The sequence below is a fragment of the Ipomoea nil genome, unplaced genomic scaffold, assembly GCF_001879475.1.
Source record: "Ipomoea nil cultivar Tokyo-kokei standard unplaced genomic scaffold, Asagao_1.1 scaffold0188, whole genome shotgun sequence".
Taxonomy (NCBI): domain Eukaryota; kingdom Viridiplantae; phylum Streptophyta; class Magnoliopsida; order Solanales; family Convolvulaceae; genus Ipomoea; species Ipomoea nil.
In genome coordinates, this window is record NW_017616616.1 from 4,672,428 (window position 1) to 4,686,682 (window position 14,255).

The 14,255-nt window shown below is 39.0% G+C and overlaps 4 protein-coding genes across 6 annotated transcripts; 1 reads left to right on the plus strand and 3 right to left on the minus strand.

The window, feature by feature from the left end:
- The first annotated feature begins 1,884 nt into the window (after positions 1 to 1,884).
- LOC109185583 (cyclic nucleotide-gated ion channel 1-like) lies at positions 1,885 to 4,859 on the plus strand. Its single transcript, XM_019335525.1, has 6 exons — positions 1,885 to 2,685; positions 2,773 to 2,985; positions 3,078 to 3,382; positions 3,584 to 3,695; positions 3,773 to 4,009; positions 4,122 to 4,859. The coding sequence occupies exons 1-6, from the start codon at positions 2,035 to 2,037 to the stop codon at positions 4,848 to 4,850; spliced, it is 2,247 nt and encodes a 748-aa protein (XP_019191070.1). The 5' UTR covers positions 1,885 to 2,034; the 3' UTR covers positions 4,851 to 4,859.
- A 165-nt stretch (positions 4,860 to 5,024) lies between these two features.
- Positions 5,025 to 6,940, minus strand: LOC109185606 (putative RING-H2 finger protein ATL21A). Of its 2 annotated transcripts, none has more exons than XM_019335565.1 (2): positions 6,027 to 6,940; positions 5,025 to 5,841 (listed from the first exon to the last, which is right to left on the minus strand). In XM_019335565.1, exons 1-2 carry the CDS (start codon positions 6,765 to 6,767, stop codon positions 5,038 to 5,040), a joined length of 1,545 nt encoding a protein of 514 aa, XP_019191110.1. In that variant the 5' UTR covers positions 6,768 to 6,940; the 3' UTR covers positions 5,025 to 5,037. The 2 variants fall into 2 exon arrangements, with proteins under 2 accessions (XP_019191110.1, XP_019191102.1); XM_019335557.1 differs by having other exon boundaries at positions 5,025 to 5,840; positions 6,023 to 6,940.
- A 1,340-nt stretch (positions 6,941 to 8,280) lies between these two features.
- On the minus strand, positions 8,281 to 9,888 carry LOC109185619 (putative RING-H2 finger protein ATL21A). Of its 2 annotated transcripts, none has more exons than XM_019335584.1 (2): positions 9,181 to 9,888; positions 8,281 to 8,814 (listed from the first exon to the last, which is right to left on the minus strand). In XM_019335584.1, the coding sequence occupies exons 1-2, from the start codon at positions 9,854 to 9,856 to the stop codon at positions 8,375 to 8,377; spliced, it is 1,116 nt and encodes a 371-aa protein (XP_019191129.1). In that variant the 5' UTR covers positions 9,857 to 9,888; the 3' UTR covers positions 8,281 to 8,374. The 2 variants fall into 2 exon arrangements, with proteins under 2 accessions (XP_019191129.1, XP_019191122.1); XM_019335577.1 differs by having other exon boundaries at positions 8,281 to 8,826.
- A 551-nt stretch (positions 9,889 to 10,439) lies between these two features.
- LOC109185675 (probable F-box protein At3g61730) lies at positions 10,440 to 13,047 on the minus strand. Its single transcript, XM_019335631.1, has 8 exons — positions 12,959 to 13,047; positions 12,107 to 12,306; positions 11,941 to 11,985; positions 11,662 to 11,826; positions 11,516 to 11,563; positions 11,065 to 11,235; positions 10,698 to 10,805; positions 10,440 to 10,536 (listed from the first exon to the last, which is right to left on the minus strand). The coding sequence occupies exons 1-8, from the start codon at positions 13,045 to 13,047 to the stop codon at positions 10,454 to 10,456; spliced, it is 909 nt and encodes a 302-aa protein (XP_019191176.1). The 3' UTR covers positions 10,440 to 10,453.
- Positions 13,048 to 14,255: the final 1,208 nt, after the last annotated feature.

Consider the following 14,255-nt stretch of genomic DNA (forward strand, 5'->3'; position numbering starts at 1 on the left):
CTACTTACAGCCTAGCTAGTTACGTTGCAGCTCCATCGACGACCATTCTCTTAGCTTCAAGTTTCTTCCACAACCAATTCTAAACCTTATTTGTTCCCTTTAATTTCTTCACCCCGTATCGTAGTATAAGTTGATCACTGTTTCTCTGTTTTCCCGGCCTCTACATACATACTACTACTTCTTTCTCCGTCGCCGGTTTCCTGCTCCATCTTTTTTTTCCTTCCTTCTTTCCCTTGAAGTTTTTTTTTTTCTTTTTACAGCGAATCTCTTGCTTGGGTATTGTGAGGGTGCATGTGTTGTTTCTGTTTTGGTAGTAACTGAAGGAAAACCCAGCAGAATGAAGTTTAATTGATCATTGAAGGAAGAAAAATCCAATCTTTAATCGATGAACTATAATTCCATAATCAATGAACTATAATTCCATAATCTATGAACTAAAATTACAGAATGAATGAACAATATAATGTTGTTGCTGGGAATCGAACCTGAAATTTTTTTAAAAGGGAGACGCGCGTTTTTTAATAAAACGACGTCGTTTTGGCATCCGTATGCACCATGCATGGTGCATACGGATGCACAGCATAACTATCCAGACTTGATGCTCTGCAAAATATGTTGCCCCATGGCCCATACAATCAATTCTATCTTCCCACAAAATTTATGATAAGAAAATCGTTAGAAAAACTATCAAATATAAACTCATTGCCCTTTCAAAAAATATAAACTCATTGTCTCACAGAAATCTTTACAATGAAATAAGATGTCTTTTTAAATTCATCTTATACAAATAAGAAGATTACGAACCGATCCATAATAATATAAAATTTTAAGGTAGATAAAGCAAAAGAATATATTAATATTTCTTTTTCAATCTTGGTGTTTTTTCCAATTAGGATTATATATAGTTAATCAAGTAAACGTTGACCTGCTTAATTAATTAATTAAATGCATGGCGCATGCATGATTAAGATTTGCTAAATCACTATATTTAAATCATCACGCTGCAAATATGCGACAGTGTTCGTACTACCTTTAGAATGGTAAGAAATGGTGAGCTTGACACCATAATGGAGACGTGTGTGAACGTTTGGGTTGGTTAGACTTGTTGGGTTTAGTAAACGTTTTTAAAATAAAATATAGTGATTAATTTTTTTATAAATAATTGTTTCTAATAGTGAGACAAAATTTAAAAGTATTTTTTTGGTGACTGTAATTTAATTCTAATTATATTATTTGTTCAATATGATTATGCGGAATACAAATGATAATAGTAATATCATCCGAGCACACAGTTAAAAGGTTTATTAAAAAGTTTTGTTAATTTTAGTCAAGGTTTGAAGAGCGTATGAGTTGAATGGTATGATTTCGTGGAAGCCAAGGACCAAACATAGTCGAGCTCGTAGTTGGGAAGAAATTTCTCAAACGGAGTTTTTGTCGTTTTGTTGCTTCAATTCTTCCAAGTGGTTAATTATATATATGGTGAGTGTTGATAGGGGGTAAGGTTGTCTGGGTCTTCAGTCTTCCCTTCTCTCCCGCCCTTCAATTCAAGTCGCCATCTCTCATCTGTGCTAGAGAAGACCCAGTCAGTTATTCATCTCCTTCTACTTACAGCGTAGCTAGTTACGTTGCAGCTCCATCGACGACCATTCTCCTAGCTTCAACTTTCTTCCACAACCAATTCTAAACCTTATTTGTTCCCTTTAATTTCTTCACCCCGTATCTCGTAGTATAAGTTGATCACTGTTTCTCTGTTTTCCCGCCCTCTACATACATACATACATACTACTTCTTTCTCCGTCGCCGGTTTCCTGCTCCATCTTTTTTTTCCTTCCTTCCTTCTTTCCCCTGAAGTTCTTTTCTTTTTTCCAGCGAATCTCTTGCTTGGGTATTGTGAGGGTGCATGTGTTATCTCTGTTTTGGTAGTAACTGAAGGAATACCCAGCAGAATGAAGTTTATTGATCATTGAAGGAAGAAAAATCCAATCTTTAATTTATTGGTGTTTCAATTCTTGATTAGATCAGAGCAGAGTTGGTATGAATTTGAAGCAGGAGAAATATGTGAGGTTTGAGAAGTGGCGTTCTGAAAAGTCGTCGCCGTCATCGTCTTATGGCGGGTCAGAGGGCCAATCTTCCTTGAGCAACAATGGAAGATTATTTAGGGTGATGAGCAGCATCAGAAGAGCATTTGAGAAGGGGTCGCAAAGGATATGCTGCACGCTGCGGCGTATACATCCGCATCGTGATCTTGATCGTCAGGAGGCAAATATAAACCACTCTTCTTCTTCTTCTTCTTCTTCTTCTACTACTACTTGTAGTAGGTGGTGGAAGAGCAAGATGCATGACCCCCAAGGTCCATTTCTGCAACGGTGGAATAGAATATTCGTGATTGCCTGCATATTAGCAGCGACAGTGGATCCTCTTTTCTTTTACATCCCAGTGGTGGATGACCAAAATAAATGCCTTGGTTTAGACAGGACTTTGGAGATCACTGCCTGTATTCTTCGTTCTGTTTTCGACTTTTTCTACATATTTCACATTATTCTGCAATTCCGCACTGGCTTCGTTCCTCCATCATCTCGTGTGTTTGGTAGGGGTGACTTGATTGTGGATCCATCTGCCATAGCCAAGCGTTATTTCTTCTCTTACTTCTTCATCGACATCCTAGCTGTTCTCCCTCTCCCGCAGGTATATATATAATTACGTCCTACGACGACACCTAAGCTAGCTAGTTTGTGTTTATTAAGAAAAGTAACGTAGGTGTACTGTGCGTAGGTTGTACTGTTCATGATGATTCCCCGCGCGGACCGTCCCTTTATTATGGTGGCCAAAGACATATTGAAGGTTGTGATTTTGGTCCAATCTGTTCCCAGGCTGCTTAGAATATATCCTTTGTACAAGGAAGTAACTCGAACTTCTGGGTTTTTCACTGAAACTGCCTGGGCTGGTGCTGCGTTCAATCTCTTTCTCTACATGATAGCTAGCTATGTAAGCATGCAATATGTATAATAATGAATTAATGTCCATGCATTTGAATGATAATGATAATGATAATGATATTGTGGGCTGGGTGCATGCAGGTAGCTGGAGCCATCTGGTACATTACTGCTATAGAACGTCAAGATAAATGCTGGCGGAGGGCCTGTGAGAAACATGGCAGTTGTGACATAGATTTCCTCTACTGCACAAAATTAGGGCGTAGAGGAGGAGACTTTTCGTCCTCGTTTCTTAATACTTCTTGCGCTCTGCTTGAACCTGAAAATTTAAAGGCTGATGACTTTGATTTTGGAATATTTCTTGATGCTCTCAAATCTAATGTGGTGGAGAAGAGATACTTCTGGTCTAAACTCTTCTACTGCTTCTGGTGGGGGCTCAGAAACTTAAGGTTAGGTTCATTCGCCCTTGCCACTTTTTGTTTTTCCATCTTATACATATATAATGATAATGATATACTATCATACTTACTTGTGTCATTCATTATATCGCATGATTGATTCTATATATGAACAATAATAAATATAATATAATGGTTTTGTGATCTGAGAGCTGAGATTTTGGTTGTTTGAATATTTGGATGTACCTGCAGTTCTCTTGGGCAAAATCTGAAAACCAGCAACTTTGTGGGCGAAATCCTTTTCGCCATTCTTATCTCCATCATTGGGTTGATTTTGTTTTCGTTGCTTATTGGCAACATGCAGGTAAGAATAATATATGAAGTCAAATAAAATAATTAAAGTGGAAGTGGAAGTGTAATTTATAAATTTGGTACATACAGAAATATCTGCAGTCCATCACGGTGAGAGTAGAAGAGATGAGAGTGAAAAGGATGGATGCAGAGCAGTGGATGTCCCATCGCATGCTTCCTGATAATTTGAGGGAGAGAATCAGAAGATATGAACAATATAGATGGCAAGAAACAAGGGGGGTTGATGAAGAATCTCTTATTTCTAACCTCCCTAAAGACTTGAGGAGAGACATTAATCGCCATCTCTGCTGGTCTTTACTCAAAAGAGTGAGTAATCATGAGCTACCTACATCTCTGCATTATATATTGCATATATGCATGCATGCATTTTTATTTTCTTGATTCATTCCTTGAATTGATGAATTGTATGTATATGTAGGTTCATATGTTTAAGACAATGGATGAACAACTACTAGACGCAATTTGTGATCGTCTGAAACCGGTTCTTTACACAGAAAAGAGTTGCATAGTGCGGGAAGGGGATCCGGTGGACGAGATGATCTTTGTGATGAGAGGGAACCTATTAACTATGACTACAAATGGTGGAAGAACAGGGTTCTTAAACTCTGATGTTCTCAATGCTGGTGACTTCTGTGGAGAAGAACTTCTCACTTGGGCTCTAGACCCCAACTCCTCCTCTAGTCTTCCCATCTCTACTAGAACAGTGCAAGCTTTGACAGATGTTGAAGCTTTCGCTCTCACTGCCGATTTCCTCAAGTTTTTTGCTTCTCAGTATCGACGCCTCCACAGCAAACAGCTTCAACACAAGTTCAGATTCTACTCGCATCAGTGGAAGACATGGGCAGCCTGCTTCATTCAGGCAGCATGGCGTAGACATTGCAGGAACAAGCTGGAGAAGTCCCTTAGAGAAGAAGAGGATAGGCTGCAAGATGCATTAATATTGAGGATGAGGAGGGAGGAGGGGGAAACCACACCAAGCCTAGGCGCTACTATTTATGCTTCGAGGTTTGCAGCTAACGTGCTAAGAACAGTAAGGCGCAACCATCCACTTAGCGTGCCCAAATTGTCTCCTAGACTGCCTCCTTTGCTGCTGCAGAAACCAGCTGAGCCTGATTTTAGCGCCCCAGAAAATAATAATGCCTCTTAGCTTAACATTCATTTCTATCTATTTCATTTTATCATGTTTTCTATGTACATGTTAAGTTAAAAATGGAGTGTATTTACATACTATGGTATTCAAGATTGTAATAATAATAGTAAGCTCGCTAGCTAGCTCTACATACTCTGGTATTCAATTAAGATTGTAAAACTGAACTGGGAATAAATATAATTAATCAGGTAGGAATGGAAGAAAGTGAAGTATTCCTACAAAGTGGGCATGTAGGACTGGTATCCAACCAACTTTGAAGGCAGTGAGCATGGAAAGAGTGTTGGCAGCCATTTACAAGTCCTAGTTTCTCTTGAGCCACATACTTGTCTCGGCAAATGGCACAACTATTCTCGCCTCGCCTTGGAACCCATTCACTATCTTCAAACACCTTAGCTGTGTACAGTAGTGTACTAGTGCTATGTTCTGCATCTGCTGTAGCCATGGAATTAGTGAAGCTGCTGCTGCTACTCATTGTGGGCTGTGGTGTTGGAGAAGTCCTGGCAGTGGCCATCTCCATCTCCGGGGAGGAAGTAATAAGAGAATCCCAATAACAAGCTGGACATCTCCAACACCCCTGATTGAATTCCAGCCATTGTGCAAGGCAGTGAGGGTGGAAAGAATGTTGACACCCCTGCTGCTGCTGCAGCATTAGCCAGGGTCTCTGTTCCCACGGCTGATTATCTTGTAGGCAAATGGCACATCTATTCCTCCTCGATGATGATCCAATATCATCTTCAAACACCCTTGCTTCTGCTTCTGCTGTAAACAATGGTGTTGGCACACTAGTTGTTGGCATCTCGGAGGGGTTATGCACGGCTCCTCTACTCCTAGACCTCCTATACCAACTTCTGCTTAGTTGCTTTGTTATATAGACGCCGGTTTTCTTCAAACACCACATGCAAGACATGAATGCTACGCCCGGGAGAATTATGCACACTACAATTATCCAGAAAATCCTTGTACCCTTTTTCACGGATGACTTGGTGCCTAAATATATATATATAGTAATATAAATTGGAAAGGAAGCCCGAAATTACTTAGTAATTCATGATTATTCACACCGTACCATGAAATATGTATGAATGATTTTCTTATCTGGATCTGATGGGATGAATAATCTGCAGTAAATTAGAATGAATGAATGAATTAAGGGCAGCTAGCTAGCTTACCGGTAGCTGGAGTAGTAGCGTTGTCGAAACTGCAAGCGATATCTTGGATTGTATAATCTGCAAATGGAGCAAATGCACATACACCACCTTGTGCTTCACACCTCCTGCAATCTGGAGCATTCCATCTGAGTCTAAAGTCAGAGGAAAACCAGTCTTGAGACTGACCAGAGCGCGAAACCGGAACGTGCAAATTAGCAGCGTACGGTTCACATATGTTCATCGCTCTCACTACACTCATAGAAGAAGTTGCCAGTACAGAAACCGTGGAGTTGCTGAGGCAGTCAATGATAGAGAAGGAATTGGAAGGGTGTTTCACGGCGTGTTTTGGGCACCTGAGGAATGTGTAGTTGGTGTAACTCAGAGGCTTAAATGGAGAAAATGAGAGGTCTAATTTCAAGAACCTTTTGGGGAGGCAGTTGGATGGATCGTAGAGTTGTATTTCTTGCTTCAGGTAGTTTATGTTACGCACAAAAAAATCGCCAGAAGAAGGGAGATTGAAAACCAAAGGTGAGCGTTGTTGGGTAGTGCTACTAGAATAATTACTAGTGCTGCATTTCAGGCTGAACAAAGGATTGTAGGCACAGCTCATGAAAGACTGATGATTTTCTAAACCGAAAGGGAACCGAACTGATACTCCACCTTCACTACAACTGGATGATTGGCAATCACCTGCCATAGCATGTATTAACAGGGAAGAATAAACAAAGAGGAGGAGGAGAAGGGCTTGGAAAATGGCCATATGCATGTTAGTACAGTTTCAGTACTTAAGAAATAATGTGAGAGTGATCTGAGTGAATTGAATGATCGATGGTAAAAGATCCTAGCTAGCTAGGATAGTATAGTATGTGAGTGAATTGGCCAGCCAGCTAGGATTTGGATATAATATTAAGGTAAGTTTCTTCCTTTCTAAGTTTAGCTTCCTCTATACTTTAACTTTATCAACATCTTTAACCTGGCCTGGCTTGTATGGGCCATTTTTGTGGATTCTTTTCTTTTTTTTATCTGAGCTAGCTAGCTAGCTTTTTAAGATGACAGAGAAGCCATTAATTAAAGTGGAGAAGAAAGGGGTTTTGTTCTTAGTCATTCTTCTGATTATTTCAGCAAAGAAGAAGTCAGCGTGACATGGCTACGCGTAACCAATGCGTGCAGCGACAAGGTATATATGTAGTTGATGAAGTACGTATATGCTTTTTTCGCCGCACCGAGAAATATATAATATATTTTTTGGGCGACAAGCTGATATAGACTATACTTTGAGGTTCAGTTCATAAAGCCACCTAAGAGATAAAGACATTAGTAAATTCAAACCAGTTGGATCTTCCATTAATTAAATATTTGGTAAAATGCATATATAGACTATGGTGAGTGCTACGACGATGATGATAATATATATATATGCAGAGTAAAATATAATTAAACAGAAAAAACAATTTAAAAAACCAGTAAGAATTATTCCGCAGTGCTTTAGCAGAGAAAATTTGCGAGAGGGAAGGAGAAATTGCGGTCAATGGCTAGAGAAGAGGAGAAAATCTGAAAATGGCCGTAGGGTCTGCAGCTGAGTAGAGAAGAAGAAGAATATATGTGTTGTGGTTGTTGGGCCCTTGATCAGCCCTATACATTCCAATCCGAAGAAGAGCCCAAGCCCATAACAACTGAAGTCATAGCAATCGTTATGCTGTGCATCCGTATGCACCATGCATGGTGCATACGGATGCCAAAACGACGTTGTTTTATTAAAAAACGCGCATCTCCCCTTTAAAAAAAATTCAGGTTCGATTCCCAGCAACAACATTATATTGTTCATAGATTATGGAATTATAGTTCATAGATTATGGAATTATAGTTCATCGATTATGGAATTGTAGTTCATCGATTCTGAAATTTTAGTTTATAGATTATGGAATTTTAGTTCATTCATTCTGGAATTTTTAGTTCATAGATTACATTATGGAATTATAGTTCATCGATTATGGAATTATAGTTCATCGATTATGGAATTTTAGTTCATAAGTTGTTGCTGAGAATCGAACCTGATTTTTTTTTTAAGAGGAGACGCGCGTTTTATTAAAACGACGTCGTTTTTGCATCCGTATGCACCATGCATGGTGCATACGGATGCACAGCATAATTTGCCAAGTCATAGGCTATAGCCTATAGTACACAAATCTACAGATTATAGGCTTCGACTACCTGATGATTTTTGTTTTTTTTTTTTGGGGAATGAATGAATGAACGCGAGAATGGATTGAAAATGGTGATTTTATCAACAACTTGTATAATGTTGAATTGAGGTTTGCTATAAAAGAAATCCAAGTAACAAACAAAATTTTGAGAGCATAATATTTTTTTTATTCAGTAGTTAACTACAACATGAACATCAGGCGAAGGAGATGGTGAGTTTCTGCAAACAGGGCAGCTGCCATTGATCCTTAACCATTCATCTATGCAATCGGCGTGGAAGCAATGTTCACATTCCGGAATGCACCGAACTGTCTCTTTTGGATGATAATCCCCCAGGCATATTGGGCAAGCCGTGTGGTTTGGCCCCGGAACCCGCCGACTTTCCCCCACCACCACTTTCGTGTAGGACTCAATGGTGGAGTCGTCCAGGCCTGCGTGAATGGTGGCTGGTTGTGGCGTTACCGCAGCTGTGCCTGTGCCGCCGTTTTGGTGGGCTCTGGCCGCCACCACACGTCTGTTTCGTAGACAGATGATACATGATATACATATCGAACATGTCATCGCGGGTATAACAATGGACAAGGCTATGATTCTGAAAATATGCAGACCACCAGCAGAAAAGCCTGAAAATTCATTAACAACACATCAATCATAACAGGGTATATTTGACTTGAGATTTCATCAAACCGACATTTCAATACAGTCAACTATAATGATCGACAGGATAATCCTAAAAAAAAAACATGTTTCTTCACAACTCCGTTATCTACAGTTGACTTTTTCACTCCTCCGGAATTATCTGCTAACTCTGATTAAATTTATCTCAGCTACCCTTCTACCTAACTTGGAATTATCTGACCAAACCAAAGTCAGAACTGCCTTCTGGCACCAGTGCGTCAGCAAACTCTTGTTTGAATTTCGAAATAATACAATCTAATAATTAAGTAAAACATACAGATAGTTCTGAAGATCTTTACCTGTTCCAGGGACATTAAAGCAAGAAATTTCTCGACTTGTAGCGTTTATGAAGCCACATATGCCTCCCTTTGCTTCACAATTCTCACAAGCCGGAGCACTCCATGCTAGCAGAATATGGCTGCCGAGGTCGGAGTAAAACCCAAACTCGTTTTGAGATGTCCAAGGCACTGATAACTGCAGAGTGGTGAGAATACTGCATGATTTCATCTCTCCAGCAGGAGTTGGCAAAGAAGTGGCCAAGATGGAGACAGAGGAGTTGCTAAGACAATCAATGGCATTTAAACGAGGCATCACGGAATCGCCAGAACAACTAAGAAACGTGTAGTTCTGGTAATAAGCTGGCTTGAAAGGAGAAGATGAGAGGTTCAAGCTTAGAAGCCGACTAGCAAGACAACCAGATGGATCATAGAGTAAGATTTCTTGGTTGGCGTAATTGATATCGCGTATGATGAAATCATCCATATACGGAAGGCTCAGAACAGCTTTACCTTGATTGCTGCATCTAACATTAAAACCAGGAAAGCCACAATTATCAGGTTGTTGGCCTTGTATTGTGAAAGGGAATCGTATAGGAAAAGGGCTTATCCCACAAAAGGAAGAAGTGCAATCATTTCTGGCAGAGATGAGGGAAGAAAGAAAAAAGGGGAGGACAAAGAGGACCTTCAGAATGGCCATAATGTGTTTCCACAACTAGTTCTGGTTTTGAAAGGGAGAAGCGTGGTTTTTGCAGTGATATTATATACATTCTCAAAGTCAAGACAGTGGGCCAAATAGGCCAAATCACCAACTTGAGAAGATTAAAAATACATGATAACAATATAGTAATATAATGGCAAATTCAACTCTAAAATAATTGGTCATGAGTTGGTGAACAAGTTTAAAACATCATATTATCACAAAAAAGAGAGCAAAAGGCATTTAAAAAAAAATTAAAGAATCCTGCATTCTTTCAGCCAGATGAAATGGTATTGCTACTGTCATTCACCAATTTATACTCAATCAATAGTGTGTGCAAGTATCATAATACTTGCCTATGCTAAGATGAATAGTCTTATTTCTGTTACTCGTATGAATTGAAAAGTAAAGTACCTATACCTTGACTAAAATTATGAGTATGCACTATGCAGTGCAGAACAACATCAGGACAAGACAATAGTTATTTGTGGAGTTATCATCCAATGTCAGCGCACTATACTGGAAAAAATAAAATTTCTGATTCAGCTTTAAGATATCGATGTTGTTTTTATAATCTTTGGTGTTATTTGTGCAGGACTAGAGTAGTTGCTGAGATACTCTGATTGAAACTATTTCACCATCCTTTCCTGCCCTCATGGCATGGTATTTCACTTGAAGACCTGGAAGCCAGAATTAAACAAGTCAAACATATGCAGAGCTAGTAATCTTAAACCTCAAAGTATGACTAAATTTTTTTAATTCTCTAATGAGTAATGATACATGGAATTGACAAAAAGAAACTATGGTCTGTCTTCCCTGGCACAATTTCAGAAAACTTTACCATCATTTGGCTGTAAATTGGTGTTGACTGCGACTGCATGTGGAGCTACAATAGATTTAGGCTGCCAATCATTGTGTTTTCCCTTCCATGAATTCAAATCAAGGATCACTGTGAAGCATTAATGAAATAAGAAAAAGATAATTGTACAGAGCTTACTCTCACTGTCAAATTAAATGAACTTGTTCTAAGAAATTCTATTCCACATTGTTAAATCTCAATTTTGACTTTTGAGTAATAAGTGAATGCTTGTGAGAATCAAGATAAAAATGAGGTAAGCCAACTCGTTCATCACTGTAAAAGAAATTCTACGGATGCACATGAACAGGAACTATTGGTAGGATCAGTTAACAGAGTTGGTAAAACTCACTATTGGTGGCACAATCTTTCAGATGCTTGATATCAAAAATTGCAGCAGCTGCTCCATCAGCTTCTTTCTTCACCTCATGGGACCCCAGCAACTCGTATTCCCAGTTCCCATCCTGGTAACCCTCGCTCAGAAACAATTCAATGTGTCTTGCATCTAACGTCTGCATAGTTCCTGGGTACATAAAACAGTATTTTAGTCTTTATAATCCTGCAACTTCACATGAAAAATAGGGAATATGATCTTCTTTGACAGTCCTGTGCATAAAGTTCTTAAGCATTAATATACTTGCTAAGAAGAGTAATGTACTTGCATCAATCATGCCAATTTCATACACTGGTTTTGAACAATGAAGACACATTGAGATGTTAGACTGCAAATTTGAAATACCTTGAAAAGAATAATGTTTATCCTGCTATGCAACTTCATGAAGATAGCACAAGGTATTACTTACCATCACACGTATTGAGATCACAGACTGGGCAACGAACAAGTTGTAGATCTGCAAGAAATGGATGAAATCCATGGGTGATACTTGTATAATGCTCTCTTGGAGACTCTTTACATATTTTATATGAAACTTAGTTGACATGAACTTACCAGCAAGCCAAATCCCACTTCGGATAGGCTTTGCCACACAGCTACCATTCAACTCCACCATTTTCTCTGTTGTCTCTTCTTTTGGAATCCTTAAAGGGGCAATCAGATTTTCTGTCAGAAGTGCAGCTTGTGAATCAAAGAAAAAAGCTCCAACGCGCATCCAGTCTGCCAAGTTATTGAGAAAAATCAGGGAGATGAAGTACCCTGTAATGAAATGCTTTTGTTGAGAGTAAAGCTGAAGTGAACAAAGAAAAGGTAAAGAATCATAGGGCTATTCACCTATGTGCTTATCTTTCTGGCGGAACATGTAAGAGTGACTACCATCTGCCATTAATTGATCAGTTCATCAGATTGAAAAATAGCTTCCATATAGATCAATCTCAAACTTACAGGCACTGCTCATGGTTAATTGTCAGTGCATAAATTATAAAGGATTGGCAGTTACCAAAGGCTGTAGCATATAGCTTCATCCATTTGAAACCCACTTTTCCAGGATCAGCAACCTCAAGGTCACGCAGACAAGCATATTTCCATACACTCTCCGCCGTGATGATATGATGGAACCACTTACTAGTTGCTGCAAGCATTATCAAAGATTTCCCATCCAAAAACTTAGCAACCTCAGTCCATGTGTCCTCTTCATACCTTGAGCATTAATAGTAGACCAATCACCAATGAGAAACATAATTTCCAGAAAATCTAACTGCATAGCAGATGTAGCTTCTCCAGCTTCATGAAATGTCAGTTTTGGAAGCTCAGTCTCTAGGAAATTGTTAATAACATAAAATTGCTTTCAAGCTAGTATAATTTCACAAGTCACCAAAGCATCTGAATAATACAGATATTAGTACAACGGAAATTCGTAATGCAGCATGGATGAGTTGAAATAAGCTTGCAATCGAGCAGGAAAGATGAGTGATATGACATTTCTAACCTCTCATCAGCATTCGATCACATATAAACATAGCAAGTGGGGGAAAAGCTCAAGCTCACAAGAGGCATTCAGAGAACAATGTTTTGGACAATAATCAAATAGAATAAGTTTAGCTTAACTATTCGCAGAGAAATTTGAGCTAAATTCATATAGCTAGGTACACCGTACCACTCAAACTCACGCAACAGAAGGAATCAGTATCATTAAATGAATCAGACTTCTCCATCAAAACCTCAAAGTTCATCCCCTTCATACACACTCACAGTCTTATAAGTAAAAAACAATCAAAGTCGTTTTTGCATTGAAATGCAGATACAATACAACAATGTACAGAGAGAGAAAGAGAGAGAGAGAGAGAGAAACCAGGAGAAGATGGTGTGAGGAGTGAGAAACTTCAATCGAGGAGAGACGCAGCAACGGATCGATCTCATTTTCCGCATCCGTTTCCCCATTGTTTCTTATCTCTGCTGGAGCTGCTTTGTGCTTACTCAGGTCGTGTCTCCAATATGGAGTTGCAAGTTTGGAAGGGAAGGCTTGGAGGTTAGATTGTTAGAAAGCTAGCTGGATCAAACGTTTTTATACCCGCGCCAGAGCTAAAATTCAAAAGTACCCGCTTGCGAAACTGCATGGTTTAAACTTTAAAGTGCAACGGTTTTATACTGCTGATCACCATATTTACTAGACAATATAGATTCCCTCACTCTCTCATCCTGATTGTTAATTATTCCAAAGGCTGAATCCCAATCTTAAGGGCCCCCCACACCCCGGCCCGACAGAGCATTTGGGAGGATGTAAATCATGGTGACTGATGTTATCATATCTTTGCTTGTTTTTATAGTTATTTTGAATCACCTCAGTATTTAAGTTCTTTAATTTTGCTTATTTAATACATATTTTCCTTGCTATTATCATTTAATTATGGTTCACACTTGTTTTGAATGTTTTACGGTGTTTGTTAGTGTTTTTGAACCATTTTAGGTCAAAGATATGAGCAAGGGAAGTTCAAGGATGAGTTTTGAGCAATTTTGGACGAGTTCGGGGCCCAGTGGACTCGACGCGTTGAAATTTTCCAGTAGCTAACTAATTTGCGCACAAGAAGTCTCGACGCGTGGAGAAAAATTTTCTCCACGCGTCGAGAGAATAGGCGTCTATTTCTGGGATAAAAACAGACGCCTAAAGTGGCGCGGATATAAAAACAAACGCCTAAAGTGGCGCAGCTGGGCAAAATCAATACAAGCGCGAGATTTCTTTTCCTAATATCAATTGCGCGGACTTCAAGGCTCATATCTCCATATTAAAAGTTAGCAATTCAAGGAATCTTCTAAATTCTAAATATCATTAAAGACGACAATTTCTTTATTTAAATATAGGAATTAGAATTTGAGTCCAATTTGGTACAAGATTCCTATTTCATCTCAACTTTGTACCCACTATAAAATCCCTCCTTCCTCAACCCTAAACGGACGAAGAGACGGGGACCGAGAGAATTCAGAGATTCTTGGAGACAAGAAGGAGAGAAATCAAGAGCCACAAGTTGTCTTGGAAAGCAAGAAGAAGACTAGGGAGATTTGGGAAAATCGTCTGGTTAATTCTTGTACTCTTTTGATGATTTGTAATTCTTTATTTATATTTGCTATGTATAATTTAGTCATGCTTGGCT